General features: G+C 31.9%; 1 protein-coding gene across 2 annotated transcripts in view; it reads left to right on the plus strand.

Moving 5' to 3' along the window:
* The window catches only part of LOC140445211 (inner nuclear membrane protein Man1-like), a 58767-nt gene that overhangs the window by 23203 nt on the left and 13121 nt on the right, over nucleotides 1-22443 (plus strand). Inside the window, exons 11-12 of one of the 2 annotated variants that reach the window (XM_072537104.1) lie at nucleotides 8341-8479; nucleotides 18369-22144. In XM_072537104.1, the coding sequence (XP_072393205.1) occupies nucleotides 8341-8479; nucleotides 18369-19650 (1421 nt within the window). In that variant the 3' untranslated portion in view covers nucleotides 19651-22144. Of the gene's footprint in view, nucleotides 1-8340; nucleotides 8480-18368; nucleotides 22145-22443 lie in introns of those variants that run through there. The other variant, XM_072537105.1, reaches the window with a different exon arrangement.

A 22443-nucleotide genomic window follows, 5' to 3' on the forward strand; every position in this document is an offset into this window, starting at 1 on the left:
GGTCAACGGTCGATTTGATTTGCTAATCCCAGTCCGAACTGTCTAGTAAATTTAGTAATTATTTTTTTTTAGTAATGACTTTTTGACAGACTAGAAGTGGCTGGAAATTACTATACAACCAAGCACACCTTTTTTATGTAACAGCTGTATAAAATCTGAGTTTATTTTCGTCAAAATTCAAAAACTGTTAAAAAATTTAACTTGTTCGTATAATTTTTAGAAGTTTAGTGGTATTTTCGACTCTGACGACTGGAGTTATAATAATTCTAGTTTTAAATAACATTTTCACCGATTGACCATTTACCTATATAATTCCCACTAAAATATTAAGTAATACCAGACCATTTAATTTTGAACCATAAAAAAATGTAATATGTATATGATAACAAGGATGAATTTGATGGTAATGCGATCTTCACAGATATCACCGCAGCAGTACATATTTCTTTGTCGATAACAGTTTTAGATAACATTAATCATTTGTCAATGATATATGTGAATGGAACCTTATTTTTCTAATGGTATTATGCTCTTGTAATGGCATAATTTTGATTATTCGGTAAACATACATTATACATCACAAGAAATTAAACAAAAATCATTAAAACGTATTTGTGATTAAATTCACTGTATAAGTACGATAATATTATATTCCGTACTATTCTGAAAAGTTTTGAGCAGCGCTGATTGACACAACAGAGCAGTAAAATGTTATATATAACGATGTTGTAATAATTTACCAGAATTAAATGGCAAAGCGGTCTTCATACATGGTTTTGACTTTATCTCCATTGTTTTTTACTTTACAAAAATTTATAAAAAAACGAAAATATTTATTGAAAAAAATAATTTTTTACGGTAATATTATAGTTTTTAAGTTATTAAACATCCAGGACACTAGGGCTTACAGGGGTAAGGAATGTGGATCTGACCATTATTTGGTTGCGGCTAAGACTCTGATTCCATTTAACCGACACGTTGAAAGCATCAACACTCCAAAAGGAACTGATATAAATCTGAAGAGATATAATGTCAGAAGCCTACAAGAATATAGCACTAAAATCTTATACCAAAATAGATTAAATGAAAAACTACTCGAGGAATACCTAACTGCTGAAACCAACCAATTATACGAACATATAACTGACTGTATTCACCACGCAGCCCAAGAAGCTCTAGGCGAAGAAACCAGAACAGTCCACAGATCAGCGGGAAAAATCACTTGGAATATACAGCTTGAAGAGCAAAGAAATAAGAAACAGGAAGCGTACAAAAGATGGCTGAACACTAAGAATCTTGAAGATAAAGAAATATACAAAGAACAGCAAAGAATATTTAAAGATATGACAAGGAACAACAAAAATGAAACATGGGATGCAAAATGTAAAGAAGTTGACTGTTACATCGGAGGAGCGCGATCATCAGCGGCATGGAAATTAATAAAAACCCTGAAAACCGACACATCAAATAAAAGTCGAATACAGCCCATCCAGATAGATACATGGAAAGATCATTATGCAAGTGAACTGAATGAAGACAGAGATATTTATAATACTGACTCACCTCAACGCATACGAGTACAAGGTGAATATGTAAACATGGAAGAAGAACAAATACAACAAGCGCTTAAATCGATGAAGAATAACAAAGCATCCGGGCCGGAGAACATACCAGCAGAACTTCTAAAAAACGGAACACCAAAACTAATAAGCTATCTTAAAGTGCTATTCACAAGATACTTAAATGGGGAAGAAATCCCGAATAGTTGGAAAGAAGCATGGATTACTCCAATTCACAAAAAAGGTCCAAAAGATATTTGCGGAAATTACAGATGTATCTCTGTCACCAGTACCTGTAGCAGGCTGTTTGGTAAAATCTTAAAAAACATTGAGAAAGAATACGAACCTCATGAAATTGAACAGCAAGCAGGATTTAGAGCTGGAAGATCTTGCGTAGACCACATATTTACCCTAACACAACTGAATGAAAATAAAGTTGCAAGAAACCAGGAAATACATCTTTTATTTGTGGATCTCACAAAAGCATATGACACGATTCCTGTGAGAAAGCTGTGGCAGTCTCTTGAACGATCTTCATTAAATAGCACGATCATCGCCGCAGTCAAATAATTATACAATAAAGCATCATCAAAAATCAAACTAAACAACACCTTATCAGAAGAATTTCCAGTAACAAAAGGCTTACGACAAGGATGCTGCCTCTCTCCAATACTATTTAAGATCTATTTAAATTAAGCACTAAAACACTGGAGAAGATCATGTTCAGGAATGGGGATCCAACTTGACGACGATACAACATTATACACTCTACATTTTGCGGACGACCAAGTAGTAGTGGCAGCAGACAAGGAAGATTTAGAATTCATGACGAGACGGTTGTTTAAAACATATGAAGAATGGGGCCTCTCTGTAAATAGAAACAAAACGCAATACTTATGCATCGGGAATGAAGTAGAAGATCTAATGGTCAACGAACATGAAACAATCAAGAACTGTGAGGAATATATATATTTGGGAACAACAATCAACAAGAGTGGGCGCACCGAAAAAGAGATAGAGCAAAGAATCGTGAAAGGAAAAAGGGTGATAGGATGCCTAAACCCGATGCTATGGTCAAAAGAACTATCAAATCAAAGAAAGCATCTCCTCTTTAACTCCATCTTTAAAAGTATAGTGCTCTATGGATGCGAAACATGGCAACTTACTAAATCCCTTGAGCGACGCCTACTTGCATTGGAAATGGACTTCTGGAGAAGATCAGCTAGAAAATCAAGGCTTGATAGAATACAAAATGACCATATCAGAAATATAATGGGAGTCAAGTCAACCATCATTGACGAAATTCAAAGGAGACAACTGATCTGGTATGGTCATGTGAAAAGAATGGACGACGACAGGCTGCCAAACCAAATTTTAAAATGGACGCCAAGGGAAAGAAGGAAGAGAGGAAGGCCAAAACAATCCTGGCTGGGCGGCATTCAGAAGGCAATGTCGGAAAGAAACCTTCACCCAGGCGAATGGAATGACCGACATAGCTGGAAACTGGGAACAGGAAGGCGGAAAACGCTATAAAAAAACCGGAAAAAAAAAGTTATTATGAAAAAGGACCAATTTTTAGAAATTTTCAAAGTAGACGATACAATTTAATATAGCATTTTTCAAAAATAATGCATTTTAAACCAGTCAAACTCCTGGATCTAATGAAATAAAATGTACTATAGAAGGAAAACGATTAATTTTTATTCTGGTGGATATTAGGTTAATAATATACTGCTCTTTTTTACTTAAAATATTCAAAGATCTTTAACGAGCTGAAATTTACCCAGTTTACATGCAAATGATATTTTTTGTAGTGCTAATTTTAAAGGTCTGTTCATAGACTATCAAAAACTTGATCCAAATATTCGCCAAAAAAAAATGTCTCATTTCACCGACCATAGCTCACTTTATATTGTATCTAGAATATCTTGTAAAAAATTAATCTCATTCTTCTTTTATAAGCCTCATTCTTGTTTTACATACTTTTTCGATCAAAGGCATATTTTTTGAATAATTCATGAAAAACCGTTAAAAAACGTGATTTTTATTAAAGTTGCTTAGAATTTATTCGTCTATCAATTCCATAATTATTTTGAGCAAAAGAATTTCCACGCCCGAAAAGGGATGGAAACTACCCCTGGAAGCACACATCGGCGTTATATAACTTTTGTTATTTGAGCACTTTCCCATCAACTCCCCCAAATTTCAAGTGAATCGGTTCAGTCCGACAAAATGGGAGGTGAATAGCCCGAGTGACGAGAGTATGTTGTTTAAACTATTTATGTGTGTTGACTTTTTTTTTTATTCGTGATTTTCTGTTCACTGTACTTTTTCCTATGTCGATGCTGCTTTCTGTGTATACAGATTCGGCAAATTTTCAACTACCGTATACGTTATTCAGTATGTGGAACAAAGATAACACTTAATTGTTTGAATAGAAGTGAGAGGCAGTCATCATCTCGACGGAGTAGATATGACTTTTAAACAGTGTTGCTATTATTTCTGTTACATATTTCCTTCTAAATTTTAGTCCGATGCATGAGTCTAAAATAATATTTAAATCCACTACAGTTCATTGTAGAATAAAAATTAATATTGTCCCAAAAAAATTCAAATAAAGTAGCCACGTAATTGTTATTTTCTAATCGATTTTATCAATTACTTTATTAGTTAACAAAGAACAGTGATTTAAGTAATTTATGTGTGGCAACAAAGCATTATTCCCCTGAGAGTTTGAAATTTTAAGCAACGCCTTCTTTTACAGTGCGAAGCGGCATAAAAATACACCGATGACCGACAGTAATTATCGGACGTTGATGGGGTGTAGTTCTTTGCATAAAATTATTTCGTCGCCAACTTTCCGTCAGTAAATCTTTAAGAAAAACTCACTTATAGGAATTCGAGTTTTAAATGTAATTTTTGTAGATTTTTTAGCTCTGGTAGCTAGGAAATAAAACAATAATTAACTTAACAAACATTAACTAAATATAAACATTATTTTTATAAGAAAAAAACCAATCAAAAAATTATTCTAAATAATTAAAATTAAAGGCATTTTTAAAAAATCTCTAACCAATTAAATGTTCAAACAAACCACCATTTTAAGCTAAACAAAATCCGAATCTATCAATTAAAGCAAGTCTCATTGCATTTAGCTGATTTGGTTGTACTCTACTACAAAGTTGAACAATTTTTTCTTACAATTCTGCTAAATTGGTGGCTCGTTCGAAATCATGCCGATATAATTTTGATTTTAGCATTCCTAAGAAATAAAATACCAAAGGTGCTAAATCTGGTGATCTAGGGGGCCATTTTATTGTTCCTCGTGTAGAAATTATTCGTCCAGGAAATGTTTGTTCCAAATAATTTGTAACTTCGATTGCATTATGTGCTGGGCAACCATCCTGTTGAAACCAAACATCATCGAAGTTGACAGCAAGGTTTCGAACAGCTGGAATAATCTGATTGCGTAATAAATCTAGATACTTTCGTCCATTCAGATTTCCCGTAATAAAAAATGGACCAATTATATTATCGTTATAAATGCCAGTCCACACATTTAATTTCTTTGTGAATTGTGTTTTCACAGCAATACTCAAATGTTTCTTTTCCCTAGACCAATAGCGGACGACAGATGGATTATGACGTTTATGGATTGTGAATGAAGATTCATCGGAAAACATGTTTTAAAAAGTTATTGTTTTTAAAAAGCAGCAATAAATAACTGTATTATTTCTACAATAGAATGGTTCCCATAATACCATTTCACCATTTGAATCTTTTCTTTTTGAAAATACAGTAGAACCTCGATAGGTCAAACCTCAATAAATTAAAAACCTCTATAACTTCAAAAAATTATATGTTCCCTTCCCATCGGAGCCCAAAACCTCTACAACTTAAAATACACAATCTCGATAACTTAAATAGATAATATCAATATTGGCCCTCAGTAACTTAAAGAAATGTTTTCACAATCCCTATAACATAAAATTGTTTACCAATGACAGCTGAACAGCTTACTGTATCATAAGTTTTGATCACTGTTCTAGAAACATCGATTTAGGTACTGTGTGATACCTTGCTTAAAATGAGTTCAAAAAGAAAATTAACAACGCTAACATATGCTGATAAATTAAAAGCGATAGAAGCAGTGAAAAATGGATTCAAAAGAAAAGAAGTTGCGGCTCTGTTTGGAATACACGAGAGTACATTATCAATCATCATAAAAAAAGAAACCGAACTATTGAAAAAACAAGAATCAGGAGACAAAAATTGCCGAATTCCCTAATTTGGAACAGTGTTTGTTTACGTGGTTAAAACAATATCGAAACAAAAACATCAGTATCAGTGGACCCATACTGAAAGAAAAGGCTATAGAGTTCGCTAATTCACTAAAAATCGATAATTTTAAAGCCAGCAATGGCTGGTTAGAGAATTTCAATAAACGAATGATTTAGCCTCAAAAAAATGTGCGGCGAAAGTACGAGCGTAAGCAAATCAGTCTGCCAAGAATGGAAATCTGACTTGCATAATTTAGTGAATAATTATGATCCCAATGATGTTTTTAATGCTGATGAAACTAATCTGTTTTTTAAATGTCTTCCCGAAAAAACATTAACATTCAAAAATAAAAAAATGTCATGGAGAAAAACACAGCAAGGAACGACTTACGATTCTGCTTTGTGCAAATTCTACGGGCACAGAAAAACTCAAACCTTTAATTATATAGGTAAGTCAAAAAAACCTCGGTGTTTTGCAGGTTTAAAATCACTACCCATGGATTATGAAGCCAATAAAAAAGCATGGATGACAGCAGAACTTTTTAAAAAGTGGCTGAATAATATAGATTAGCAAAGGGCAACTTGAAATAGAAAAATTGTTCTGTTCATTGACAACTGAACAGCACACGGAGGCATACCACCATTAAAGGCAATCAAAGTACAATTTCATCCACCAAACACAACATCACAACTTCAACCTTTGAATCAGAGTATCATTAAAAATTTTAAAACATTAAACAGAAAAGAAGTTGTTAGAAGAATGATAGCTGATATGGAGCAAAATACGATTTCTTCTATCAATGTTCTTCAAGTAATGAGAATAATGAACAAAACATGGCAAAACGTAACACTCCTCACAGTGAAAAACTGCTTTAGAACCTGTGGTTTTTCTTCAGAACCTCAAGAAATCATTTTGAAGAGGAAGATAATAATGATCCTGAATAATGGAATAACACCATGCACTGTATTTAAAGTTATAAAGACGATGAATTTAATGACGACCCACAAACTTCATCTAAGAGCATATCAATCAACGAAGCAAGAGTGCTATAACGACTGTACGATCATTTATAGAGCAGTGTAGAAACATAAAAGATAACGTATTTTCTTCTCTATGTTATTTAAAATCAAATCGATTTAGAATCTATGAATTGTTTAAATCAAAAGAAAATCTCAGACTTTTTTTAGTAGACTATACCTTTAATTATTGCTTTAACTTTTTGTAACGAATATAATAAATGAATGTAGTGTATAATAAATGCCTATATTTTAATGAACTTCTGACCTATATTAATCCATCACAACATAGACCCTTGATAACTTAAAACCTGCATAACTTAAAATATTTGGTTTTTCCCTTGGAATTTAACTTATCGAGGTTCTACTACTGTATACGCTTGGCATGTTAATTATTTGTTTTCAACCTTTTACCACGACAGCTAAAAATCAAAGAAATAGACCTTACCTTATTGACCTTAAACCTGCTGTACAGATAAGGACCGCCTATTCTTTTGAGGGGAAGTCGTAGAGGGGACAAATGGTTTATACTATTTGTCTGTCTACTGAAGTGCGATATTTATTTAGCTCACGCTGTTGTCGCATCTCAATTTCTCAATTCAGTATTATTTGTTAATTAATGAAGTAATGATATAATCGTTTAAAAAATAATACTTACATGATTACTTCATGTAAGGTTTGTTGGGGCAATATTAATTTTCATTCTACAATGAACTGTAGTGGATTTAAACATTATGTTACACTCATGTATCCGACTAATGTTTTAGAAGGAGTTATGTTACAGAAATTTCGCAACACTGTTTAAAAATTAGACTCGCTACTCCAAGTGCGTGGATTGTGTCTCACTCGTATTCAAACAATTAAGTGTTATCTTTGTTCCACATACTGAATAACGTATACGGTAGTTGAAAATTTGCCGAATCGGTATATTTGTTTTATTTATTACCACTATTTTTCGACTTTTCGTTGAAACGAAATAATTTTCACGTGTCAATACTTACACAGGCTGTTGCCAAGTCCCAAACGTGTAATATAAACTTAAAAAAAAAACTGAAAAAAGTTGTGTTTACACATAAATAAATAGTCAAAACGAAAAAATTTTCAAAAAAAAAAATTAAATGTGTAAACTTAAAAAACTGAAAATAACTGAAAAATATAGCACATAGACAAAATAAACGGTTAAAAACGAAAATAAAACCGTAACATTACAAAAACAGTCTACACATACAAAAACTAAATCCACAAAAACATGCAACTTTAACTTAAAAATGTTAGGTGAGACCTGTCTGTTATGCACTCATTCGAACTACAACCAAATCTGCAATAATTTTCTTCATAACCTATACAGTTATGTATTATTTATTAATTATGGTTCTACATATATAGGTTTTGGTTGCTTTCTGTTGATCTCTTTTCTCGATTCGAAATAAAATATTGTTATAACACACATTTAACATGCTTCATTTCTTGTTTTTTTTTTTTAGAAAAAGCGAGTACTTGGGCGAAAGCCGTGAAGTTTATAAACGAAAACGAATCTCGCGTAAGAACTGAAATCCAAGAAGTAAAAGGAGAACCTTTTGAAGTATGGAGATGGATAGGAAGTGCCAATCTTAGCATGAGTGGGTAAGTCATTTTCTACTATTATTAAATAACAAATTGTCGACTGTAAACAAGTGGTTAGTGGATGATGGTTTCTGGAATTTATTTTTATTATATATATTTATATATATATATATATATATATATACAGTATACTCCCCTTATAACGAACACGGTTATTACGAGGTTTCGCTTATAACGAGGTACATTAGATGTCCCGTGAAATTTCGATTGAACTATAACCCTTTATAGCGAGGTAAATTTGCTTATAACGAGAAAAAATAAGATTGAAAAACGTGTTTTTTACGTTTTGGCCCGGTCATAGCTATAAATAAATACCCTTTTTAACTGCGGGCCGCCCGCAATAAACTTCTTACAATTTATGATTCTTAGTCGGAAATGTAAAATTTATGATTCACAAGTGTCATTGTATTGGGTTGACCATTCACACGTGTTTTAAAGGTTGTCAGAAACTTTATCCAAGGACAAAACGCAAATGAAGAAGCATAAAACTGTTTCACATCTTTAGAAAATATGATAGATAGAATACTGGACAATTTAAAGCAGTCAAAAATGACAAAATAACTTGGTTTATACGCTTTATACATATTTACAGAATACAGATTTTTTGTTTTAACGTATATCATTGACAGTAAAAGTAAACAACTCTTTTTTGTTTTAATGCATTTCATTGACAATAAAAGTAAACAACTTTGTTTTAAAAACGCCATTCAAACAATATTTATTAGCATCTTATATTGCTCCGAATGGCTTCACTATAGAAAGTTAATGTTTTAGAAAACTACATATTCATATGTATGCACAGTATTATTGTTGGATATAACGAGATCCGCTTATAACGAGGTAATTAGTCTGCCATTTCAGTTCTCGTTATAGAGGGAGTCTACTGTATATATATATATATATATATATATATATATATATATATATATATATATATATATATATATATATATATAGGATAGGAAGTGCCAATCTTAGCATGAGTGGGTAAGTCATTTTCTACGATATTAAATAACAAATTGTCGACTGTAAACAAGTGGTTAGTGGATGATGGTTTCTGGAATTTATTTTTATTATATATATTTATATATATATATATATATATATATATATATATATATATATATATATATATATATATATATATATATATTTTGTTATGATATGTAAAATCGAGAAAAATATTGGTTTGTTTAAAAATATTTCAAAATTCAATAACATTAAAATAATTCAGATAAGTAGGATAATATCCAACAAACATTTCGGAGAAGGAAAGTTATTAAATCCTTGGATTTCCTGTACTAAACAAAGTGTAAGCTTTGCATTTATTTCTTTGTTATACTTGAGTGACCCGCATAAGTTTAAGTGAAAGCCACAGACAATTGAACGGGGTTTTTCAAAATACATTAATGCAGTGATTAAAGACAATAGAAGGGATTATAGAAAGTGGTTTTTGTTAGTTTTTAAGAATTATAGAAAAATATTATTTGTAAATAAGTTTTAGGAAATTTATAAGTATAGGTAAAAATTTGTTTGTTATCGAAATGAAAAAATGGGGGAATTGTGACGAGTTGTGATTGGCGGAGATTGAAAGAGGCGGGATAAGTATGTAGGAAAAAGTTTAGCGAGATTGAGGAGAGAGAAAAGATATAGTTAGTTGGTTTTCCAAATCTGTAAGACGAACAGTGGATTGTTCTCTGGCGGTTCCTGAAATGTAGCAAGCAGTAGTGGAATGTTAGTGAGTTTTTGTGCAGTTAGTGTATCTGACAGAAGCTGAAGCAGCAAAATATTGTAAGTCATATTTCTCTACTTATATTCCAAGAGTCACTGTTCAGGCCAACGAGAGATTCAGTTTATCGTAAAGAGAAGATATTCCAAGAGTCATTTTTCACTCGGGCCAACGAGAGATTCAGTTTATCGAGAGGAGAAAGGCTATCATAATTTGAATGATTTGTGCTTTTGAAGGAGATCATTAATGACGATATACTTGCAACAATCTGTGTAAGATTGCTGTTTACATAGGGAGCGGTTGAGAGGAGATAATATTGTCTACAAGGAACAAGGATTTGGACCACTCATCATCAGAGAGAGATATTTTTGTTTTCTGCAGTTTTTTCTTTTATTGATAACAAAATTTTCACACGTAATTGAGAAAGGATATAAATATTTTGATTAGGAGAGTTAGAATAGTTTGGGATTTTGAGATTTCAATTAATATTGTTTGTACCATTAATTTTTGATTGTTCACGTACGGAGAACAAAATTTTGAGAATCCTTATATGAGATTTGTTTATTGAAAACCTTTGAGTGTGAATTATTTCATTATTTTTATTTCAATATATAGTGTTAGATCATATGTGTTTTTTTTTATTAGTCCGGTATTCTCTGGACCTTACCTTTCACATGTAATAGCCTAGATATTGAAGCACGAATTTAACCCTGAGATAAAAGAATTAAAAATTGTGATAGAGTCATAATCATATCATTTAAATAATTTTAATTAATCAAAAAAATTAATTAGCTAATTATTGCTTGGCGCACCAAGACTTTAAATATCACAATAATATATATATATATATATATATATATATATATATATATATATATATATATATATATAAGATGTAATAGAACAGAAGCAATATAAGATGCCAAATATTGTTTGAATGGCGTTTTTTGTTTACACTTTTGATATACGTTAAAACAAAAAATCTGTACTTAAATTTTTTTCCAACTACATAATGTATAAAGCGTATTCTCGAGGACAACATAAACTATTGTTTCTGTAATTGGAAGAAGTCTGTCATTTTTGGCTTCTTTAAATTGTCCAGTATCATTCTATCATATTTTCTAAAGATGTGAAACAGTTGTATACTTCTTCATTTCCGTTTTGTCTTTGGATAAAGTTTCTTACAACGTTTAAAGCACTTTCCACATCTTGTCTTCACACTACTTCCGCGATAATTTCACTATCCGTCGGAAGATCACAAACAATGACGTCATCATCAATGGCAATGAATCCAGCAAACTCATCATCATTGTTCAGTTGGGTTAGTTCTTGACCTTCCTGTTGTAACCTCAAGCACTCTACTACAGGATATTCATCTTCTTCGTTTTCTACCTCAGTCTCTGTCCACCCCGCATAGCCGAAACATTTTCTGATGGTTTTTTTATCTACGAGTGTCCATGCTTTGTGGATCAAATTTATGCCATCTAATAAAGTAAAAGAGGATCCGCTTAACTGAAAGTTCTCTGTAGAGAACTTTAAGGGATCTTATGATGCCCTGATCCATCGGTTGCAGAACAGATGTGCAATTTGGGGGTAAAAAAAGAAGTTGAATGTTTTTTAAACCGTTAACTTTCGGATGGGTTGTGCAATTATCAACAATTAAAAGAATCTTTGGATGTCCCAACTCTGTCCCACATCAAAAGTTCTCCACTAAAAATATCTGCTGTCATCCACGATTTTTTATTAAATTTATATGTGCCAGGAAGCTGATTCACACTTCTGAAACATCGTGATTTTTGAGATTTCCCAATGACGACTAACTTCCTTTTTTCGGAACCGGACATGCTGGTACACACGAGTACAGTAACGCTTTCTTTTGATAACTTGCCACCTATATAACGTTCGTTTTTGAATTTGAAGGTCCTATCTGGAGTAAATTTAAAAAAAGTCCCAGCTCGTCGGCATTGAAAACACTATCGTCACTGTAATTTTATCTTATTGTAGGCTATGACTTCAACCACTTGTCGGAGACTTGTTTGGAAACACTCTTCGCTTCATCGCAAATTTGTCCACACGTAATTTCGTGCCTAAAACGGCTCATCCACTCAATCGATGCTTTAAAATTCTCATCACCACCTAGCGCCTGCGAAAACTGTGTTGCTTTTTCTTGAAGCAGTAGTCCAATTATTGGAACATTCACAGCCCTGTTTACGGTAAACCATTTGACCATTCCAGTATCGAGTTCTTTATTAGTTGCAGCACGTAGTTTTCTCGATTTATCGGAAAAAGACGAACCTGCTTCGAAAATCTTGTTTATTTTTGAGCATGGTAGATAGAGTGGAACTTGAAATTCCTCTTTCACGACAAACTTCTGCTTTCTACTTACCATTCTCAACATCTTTAAGGATGTTAATTTTTTCTTCTAAAGTAAATACTTTTCTTTTGGGAGTCATAGTGTGTAATCTGTGACTATGTAATCTACAACACAACTTTCAAAATGCGAAAGCACAATAAGCAAAACAAACGATAAACATCTACGACAAAAACAACTGTGAAATGAAATGCTGGTGAAATTTGTTTCATTTGTCATGTTTTTAACCCTCTTTACGTAGTTTATTAGGTACGAATGGTCAAACCCCTACACTGACACTTGAAGACTACAGGGGAAAAATGCTGTAAGTCAATTTTTATCGATTTTTTGATGAATACATTTTTAAATACTTGGATACATGTAGTACAATCCACAAATATCAAACAAAATAAAAGTGCAATAAGTCAAACGGTACAAACGAATAATATAATGCTGTACAATGGGACTAAACTGGGCAACAATGCTGTAAGTCAGATTTAGGTGCTCAATGCGCCTGTCCGTAGGGACAATTTACAACGGAAAATCTCAGTCAGTGTTCAGCATTCATACAAGTTGTTTATTTTAGTATCATTATTATCATAATCACAGTTTGTTTTTTAACGTTTAGTAAGTTTGAACTATTGTTTATTAATATGGAAAGTGAGGACAGTGAAATTGAAGAGGCTTTACAGTCAAAAACTACAAGAAAACGAAAAAGTTTTGGGCAAATACAAGATGTAGCTAAAGCGCTAAAAGTGCAAACTTACGAAACAGGCAAGGACTGCTGTTTCAAACATTATCAGTGTTTTGAAAATATAACGGTTGAACACAGAAATACAATTATTCGTAATTTTAATTGTATGCTGAATTGGACAATCAAAGTGTGTATTTGGGTAGTGTAATATCCATACTTCCTCAAGAGAATATGAAGTCTATAGTAAGCCTATAATAAAAACCTTCCAATGCCTAATATTACAAGTAATGACATGTACTATAAAAGGCAGTTGTCTTTCTACTCCTTTAATGTCCATCGACTTAGTGATAATGATGTTGTTATGTATATAAAAAATTTTTATAGAAAAAGGAAGAATGTATTTTGATCAGATAAAAAAACATGACTTATTTTGTATCTTAAGAATTTTACAATGTTATTGATTCATTTAACAGATAATATTAATGTTTTTAGCTTTAGTTAAGTTAAACAAGTCTAGTTCTGTTTATTTTCTTTTTATTTCTGTTTATTTCTTTTGTTGAATTAATATTAAATTTTGTCAATTACAGCGTTTTTGCCTTTTTCCTCCAGACCTTTGGTTGTTTTTTTTTTAAATTTCTCTTATTACCTACTGTACATGACAATTTTTTCCAAAAATTTAAAAAATTTACTTACAGCGTTTTTCCCCTGTAGTCTTCACTTGTGAATCATATATTGAAAATTTCCGACAACACAATATCGGTCGGTAGATTAAACAGAAGTTTATTGCGGGCGGCAGTTAAAAAGGATATTTATTTATAGCCACGGCCGGGCTAAAAACGTAAAAAAAACACGTTTTTCGATCTTATTTTCTCTCGTTATAACCAAATTTGTCTATATCTAATGTACCTCGTTATAAGTGAAACCTCGTAATAACCGTGTTCGTTATAGAGGGAGAATACTGTATATATATATATATATATATATATATATATATATATATATATATATATATATATATGGAGGGTATTTTGCAAAAAAAGGGTCAACCCACGCAAGTCTAATTTTGAGATAATTAGCTTCAAAGTCTTTGTTGCATATCACATGTTTTATTTTATTATACTTGTGATATACCATTATATTAGTAAAATTTTTAATGACTTTTTCAACACAATTTAAAATATATACCAATTATTTCTATGGTATATCTATATATCTATATATATGTATATTAAAAAATATACCAAAAAATAAAATGTAAACACTAACCCACATATTAATTAATTTTAATAAAACATGTTTTTTTAATTCAAAATATAGGACAAAATATTTGATAATGGATAATTAAAAATTTTAATAATATTTAAAGTATTTCAAATAATTTTAATACTGTTCATCAAGTCCACATTCTCTTCTCCAAAACCATCATCATCAATAAAGTCACCGAGATCTTTAATTTTTTCTTTGGATAGTGGTTTACCTATTGGCCATAACTGCTGATCCAACTCCATATCTTTGAACGATTTCTACAGTCGACCTTTTTTTCTACATCAACTATCTGTACGTTTTCTTCTGTCTGATTTCATGTAGAGCAAAAAAGACTCAATCTTTAAAACTCAGGTTTCATTAGTCTTGAACCAATTTACTTTCTCTTTCTCTGAGTCAACTTTCCTATCTGTGATATATTCCAATAGTTTCTCAATTCAAACCATTTCTTCTCTTTCTATTTGGTTAACAACATATTTGTTATTTCTTCTACATTCTTTCCTAACATTAATGTGTCTACTTCCGTGTATAAGGTCTGTTGGGTTTTCTTTAGAAAGCGCTCAACATCCTCAAATTCTAAATAATTTGGCAGAATGGTATGTTCTGGTAGTAAGAATCGTCAAGTGATAGAATCGAGAGATGAATGGCCATGCAATGTGTGCATCGTTAAAAGTACAAGATTAATACTGCGATTTTGACAACCACAACAGTCTGACCATAAAACCAAGTTTTTAACAGGTGGATTAATATGATCTTTTATGTACTTCCCTAAGTGATACAGGATTGTCTGATTGTGCATTGAGTGGTTTTTAGCTTGAATTTAGGGTTAAATGTTTTTTTGCGTAATTGCAAGTTGAATATTCAGAGATGATGGGTTAAAATTTCAACTTTATCACTTTTTTAACTACTGATGCGGCTTAAATAATTTTTGCATAATTTAAATACATAACAATCTACCATGTGATTAGGATAACTCAATTTTTAATGTGTTGTGGTTTAACTACTTTATATATATATATATATATATATATATATATATATATATATATATATATATATATATATATATATATATATTATATAATGTTTCGAAAGATTTCCGCGGTTAGTACAATTAAACCTAGAGCTAAGATTAATACTATTACAAGAATTAATATTAAACTCAACAATCTTCCGCGCCGAGCCTTTGACATCCTATTTAATGTCTTCTTCAGAGCTTCCGAGGTCTCAGTCTCCCGAGCCCCAGACACTGATCACTAACCAATGCATTACTGCTACTACGAACAGAGGACAGTTAATTTATACCGAGGTCGATGGTGACGAGATTTGGGTGGAGGTTGGCATGGGGGTTAGCGTGGGGATTGACGGGGGGTTGGCGCAAACATTTCTGGCAGGATTTTGATTGGCGGGAGGAGCGGACGATATTTTCTTTGAGAGGTCTCCATGTCGAAGGTAACCGTATGCCGTCATCTCTTTAATTGAGACAATTTGGGCTTTTTTCAATTTCTATTGCTTCTCGGATAATTCTTGGTTTGTAGAAGCGGAATGAAGGCTATGTTTCTGGAGTTTTCAAAATCAATTTTTGACCTGTATGACGATGGTGTTGACCTAGAGCTGAAATTGAATCGGAATTGCGAACAGAAATGGAATGTGCAGAAATCCTTTTTTGGATTTATGAACAAAATTCTTTGTGCAGCATACCCCCGTTCTTATATAGGCCAAAAAAATCGTAGAATCCAAAATAGGATTTATGAACAGGAATGTTCGTCAAGGAGACTGAAAAAAACATCAAAGAGGATGTCAAAATCTCGGCGTAATGATAATCGACGCGTTTCAACCCGGAAGACTGTTGAGATTAATATTAATTAATGTAATAGTATTAATCTTAACTCTAGGTTTAATATATATAATCTCATTTCAATAGGACCCAAAATCGTGTTTGTGTTCTATTTATTTTGATATTTGTGTTTTTTTGTTTGCAGTCGGGAATTTGATGTATACAAATGTTTGTTGTAATGATCAAAACCAGTTTTTATGTAAACTTTTCCAATTTTTTTTAATATGTACTCATATATGTGTGAATAACGATGCATCATCATTTTTATTGATCATTGCACTGATCGCGTACTCTTATAGCAACGAGTTAAAAAATTATGTTCCTTTTGTGATGTTCTTGCTGTCTTTCTCTTTTCGAATGTTTCATCTTTTTGGTTTATACATTTTTTACTTACAACCATCATCAGTTGAGTCGTCTCCATTGTTTTTGTCTATTTGCCTGTTTTTTTTTGTTCTTGTTATTCACTGTTAAATTATCACCGCGGAAAAAACTTGCCGTCAGTCGTCGCATTGAAGAGCTGAGTTTTTGTCGGTGTTATTAACAGTTTCTTTAGTGTGGTTTGCAGTCTTCCATAATTGGTTAAATAAGTCATATGATTTGGTTTTTTGATTGTCAAAGAACTGGAATTTCTGATAGTCACTTGTTTTTAATACAATAAAATATTTCTAAAACTTACTTATAGGACACTTTTTTGCCACATGACGTTACAATATGAACCCTGTAACGACGAATTTTTAATTTAATTTTTTAATTTGGTTAATTTTAATTAACCAAATTAACTTGTTTTTCTATTATTAATTTACAGATTTTTTAGAAAATACATTTTTTTTAAAAGTTACGAACTCGTGACAAAAGTCCTTGGTTGAGAAATAATTCATGATTCAAATTTGGAAAAGTTTTGATTTTTTCTTGATTTTACAAACAGAATAATGCATAATATCTATATAAAAGACGTAATAAATTTGAAAAAAGAAAATTTCTTATAAATTGAATACAAAAATACAAGTTTTTTTTATAAATTTATGCAAAATTATGTTGTGTGCTAACGTATAAAACAGTCCTTATCCTTTGTAATGCACAGGTGTACTTTAAATTTGGTGCACATGTATATTGGAGTACCTTTAATTGATGTTTTACACATACTCCTATCTGTGACCATGGGCAAGTGATCAAGCCCATCCAGACGTACGTCTGCTATCTGATTACTTTTAGTGGTTGGACCTTGCTTCTTCTTTTTTGAACATTCTGCATCTGTGTTGGTTGTTGTGACCCCTTTTTGATTGTTGGGTTCTTTTCCCTTCCACTAGCAGCGCCTCTGCAGTGATCATTTTGAATTCTTGGAGATTAGCTATGTTTCTTTAAGGTACCTGTAAGAATTCACAGTCTCTTTTGTAAATGAGCCAAGAGTTTACCACAGTAACATCTAAAAAGGGAAAAACAATTTGTGGTAGAACTTTTTAGATCTAATATGAATTCTCTAAAGAGCAATTAGTGCGTCCATTAGATCCACCCCACCCATAAATTGGTTATAGGTTTTCACAATAGCTGGACGGGTAATAAACGCGAATTAAAACGGGTTTGAAACTAACACTGAAACGTGACGATACCGATCCCATCGGCGTCGCCGTCCTAATGGGCTGTTTTGTCCATAAGACCACTGTGTAGCAAACGTTACGAAAACGTCACGCTCAGCGTTTAGTATTAAGGCGTTTTTAGGCGTGTTTTTGTCTTCTTTAGCGAACAAAACTTCAATTATTCATAGAGTAATTCATACTTTTGGTTTAGCTCCTGTGTGGTGATATTTAAATGGTTAATTTATTGTTGAAGAAAAAACGAAACAATATTTTGTCTAAAACAATATTTAAATTATGCAAAACAAAATGTCTTATATAAATAGGTAATCTTAAAAATTAACAACCTTAAACCTAGTCCTCTGTCTTTAACAAATTTACATAACGATAAGAAAATCAAACATACATTAAAGGTTGATAATTTTTAATATTATCTATTTTTTAGGGACCAACCCAGCTTTACGTACCGCCAAGGACGAAGAATAGTAGACCCGGAATTTTTTATACGAGAAGTTTTGAAATTTCCGCACAAGTTCATGAGGTTTTGCAACAATTCCGACATCATCTTCAAGAGCGAAGTCAGGGATGGATTTTTATCGATTTTTGTTCTAGAATGTCGTAAATGTAAAGCTCAACATTCTGTCTGTAACGAGGAGTCTGAGTCGGATTTACTGGATGTTAATTTGGCATTTGTAGCGGGTATAATCAGTTTGGGACTAAATTTTTATGGTTTAAATGAGATTTGCAGCTCCTTACGTATGCCTCTCGTGCCTTTAGAAAGTTATAACGAGTATTTAGACGAAATTTATAAAATATACAATGACACTACCTACAAAGACGAAAGTTTAAGTAAGATCGGTGAAGATGCTGTTCCAAAAGAGCAAGATATTGAAACTTTAGGCTTTGAACATCAAATTTTAAGAACTTCCACACCTAAAATACCAAATACTAATGACTTAAACCAAAGAAAGCGAAGTCCTAGGTCTAGTATACCGAAATTGAATAGCGTAGACAAACCACAGCTTAGATCGGATACGTACGAAGAGAAAAAAACTAAATTTTTGAAAGCCTTGCAGAAAACACCACAGGAAATAGATGAACTACAGAAAATGACATTGAACCAAAAAGATAGTTCAGTGTGGTTTAAAGAGAGAAGGGACAGGCTGACAGCATCCAATTTCGGTCGCATCTGTAAACTTCGAGATTCCACCGATAGGAAAAAAGTCGTTGAAGAACTCTTGAACAGCAAATTTTTTGGCAACATTTATACGAAATATGGTAATGATAACGAGTTAAATGCCGTGAAGGATTTCGAAAAACTGCTGGCGGTAAAAGTGATCAATTGTGGAGTATTTGTTAGCAAAGATTACCCATTTTTGGCAGCTTCTCCTGATGGTTTGATAGGAAAAGACGGTCTTGTGGAAATCAAGTGTCCTTATAAGGCCAAGGATGTAACACCAGAAGAAGGAATCAGATCGAAGTTGATACAGTTTGCTACTTTGGAAAATAACCAATTTAAGCTGAAAAGAGAAGACAAGTTTTATTATCAAGTGCAAGGGCAGCTGTTCGTAACCGGTAGACAGTATTGTTACTTCGTAGTTTGGACACCCTTGGGGTTGTTGTACGAAAGGATTTTTAGGGATGAGCAATTTTGGAATAATGCGTTGCAAAAACTGGAAGAGTTTTATTTTGACCATCTCTTACCTGTTCTTTTAGCAGAGAATTAGGAGTCAAAATAGTTAGACTTCCACTCAAAAATGAGTATTCTAATTTTAACTCGAGGGCTTTGATAAAAAGTGTGCGTAGATTGTTAAACCTTAAGTGTTTAGCGAGGAATGAATCTTAATCGTTTTTCTCGAATAATTGGAACAATTTTTCAATAATTATGTTGTCAGCTATTTCAATCGTTGCAGCTGCATCATGTTTTTGATCTAATTTTATTTTCAAAATGATTCTAACGTGAATTAATGACGGTGGGTTCGTTTAGAATCAATATAAGGACCTAACTTGAAAATAATTATACGTGACGTCACGCCAATATGGCATGTAATATAATCTACAATTTCTTTGCTTTTTTTGACATTATTTTGTCTTATATAAATGTAGTGAGAAATATAAATTAGAAATACACGTAGATTAAAATATTTGGTGAAATATGAGACTGCTTATGAGACCGAAAAATTATTTTTCTCGAATTTTGCAAAATAGTGTGAAGAGTTGACTATGATCTCATTGTTCGTGGTAAAACGGCGATACCAGGGCTATTTTAGTAGTTTGCAAACAAGAAATAGTCTCAAGGGGGTAAATCTGGCGAATAAGGTGGGTGGACCATAAATTCGTATACTAAATCTTGCAATTTTGCCTGTGAAACGATAGCCTAGTTTGCGGATGTTTCGCCTAGACTTAGACGGTTTTTCTTCAAATAGGCATCAAAATTGTCAAATATAGTTACATAGTATACACCAGATATTGCTGTATCCTTTTTCCAAATAATCAAAGTGAACAAAAATATCTCAAAAAATGTTCAAAATAGTTCCACTTCCACCCAGAAAGATGTGTCTCAACATTTATTACACTCTGTGTCATTGGTGGAAATTTTGAATAGCCTATTATTATTTCGTATATATTAAACGAATTATTTTATTAACCTAAAACTCTAAAATTTAAATATACTTTAGTGTCTTCATGGCAAATATAAATCAAAAATACACGTGGATTATAAAATATAATAAGACATGTGACGGTTTTTCGTCAAAATGTTTACATTTAGAATATTTGCAGCTCCCCCACGGATAAAATATACAATTAATCTAGTCAAATAATAAAACGCACAATTTTTGTTATTTTTCAGCGTAGATTTCCTTTTAGAGCCATACATTTGGTAAGATGTTTTTTAAGGATTTCTATCCATTCGAAAGATTAATTTTACTTGAACTCTTCAAAATAGTGCGAAATTTCGACTGTGGTTTCATTTTTGGCCTAACCTGGTGAATAGGACGGGTAGTCGATAAATTTGTATCATAAATCGTCTAATTTTGACGGTGAAACGCCATGCGTTAGATGACGTCAGATGTCATGTGTTTATGAGAGATGTCAAAATTGACAGAAATTAACTCTCATGTAACGCCGTCTATTGAAGGTTACATTAATGTCAAATCCTTGTTTAAACCATACGATATTAAACCAAATGTAGATTTGTTTAATCAATATGTTTAAACATATTTAAAAGAATTTTTATTTAAAAACTATGCTTTGTTTGTATATGTTACCATTTGAAACATACTAAGGCTGTGTTTTGTCTATCTTCAGGTTATAAAGAGATTATTTTTAGTTTTTGTATTACGTAAATATTTGTTGATATATAATCACAGCGTATTTAATAAAAGACCAGAATAAGTGCAACAGTAACATTATTTTGACATAAGTTAAATAAATCTGATTGCTTTTTTCTATAAATTTATTCGTATATGCGAAGCTGCATTTTTATGTAAAATTTTTTCATTCCGTAGTCAAACTTAAACCTTTTGTAAGATTTTCTTTGATTGTCTGGATCATGTGATCAATTATGGTAACATATTTTTTATTCTGTAGTTTTTCTATAGTTTTACTGTCACAGTTTTTTCAGTATTTTCAAACAGATTTACCCTGAAGGGGTCTAGTACAATAACTTTATACGAGGAGAGATTGGAAAGTATTAAAAAAATAGTTTTTTGCTACTAAAAGTTTTTTTTTAATATATCTCATTGTTTATTCCTATAAATTTATTAATATTTACGAAGCTGGAGAAGCTTTTGTATTTTTTTATCGACTATTTTCATTCATGAGTCAAACGTTTATTATTTGTACAATTTTTCTTTAATTTGGTTAAAGTGGTTACCTACTCATACTAGTTTTCTTTCGCCTGTATGTTTTGCGCAATATTTTCACCTAGAAATAACCTAGTGCATCAAATTTATATAAGGGGAGGTTGAAAAGTTTTCGGTTTAGTAGTAAAAAAATTAATTTTTTACAACTTCTATTTAGATAAAGTGGATCTCAAAGACTTGAGAGATAAATTGTATATGTACATATATTATGCTCATAGTTTTCGGACAGGCTTCAATACCTACTTTCAGGATACCTTTCGGAGGCATTGCTCACTACAACTACAATTGATATTTTTCTTCTTGCCTATTAATAAATATGTACTATTCTGTTCAAAATGGTTCCACAATATAATTCAATATATATATATATATATATATATATATATATATATATATATATATATATATATATATATATATATATATATATATATATATATATATATATATATATATAATGTCCGGTTTAAGGCGTCCTGCGCACCTCGGTTCCCAGTCTCCATCCACGTCTATCGACCCACTCGGCTGGTCATAGATCTGTTTCTGACTCCATTAAGCCTTTTTGTCTTCCTCGTTTTTTTGCTCAGGTAGCAAAAATCCAGTATGATCTTCGGTAGGCGATGATCGGTCATTCTCTGTACATGTCCGTACCAA

This window comes from Diabrotica undecimpunctata, chromosome 7 (assembly GCF_040954645.1).
Source record: "Diabrotica undecimpunctata isolate CICGRU chromosome 7, icDiaUnde3, whole genome shotgun sequence".
In the NCBI taxonomy this organism is placed as follows: Eukaryota; Metazoa; Arthropoda; class Insecta; order Coleoptera; family Chrysomelidae; genus Diabrotica; species Diabrotica undecimpunctata.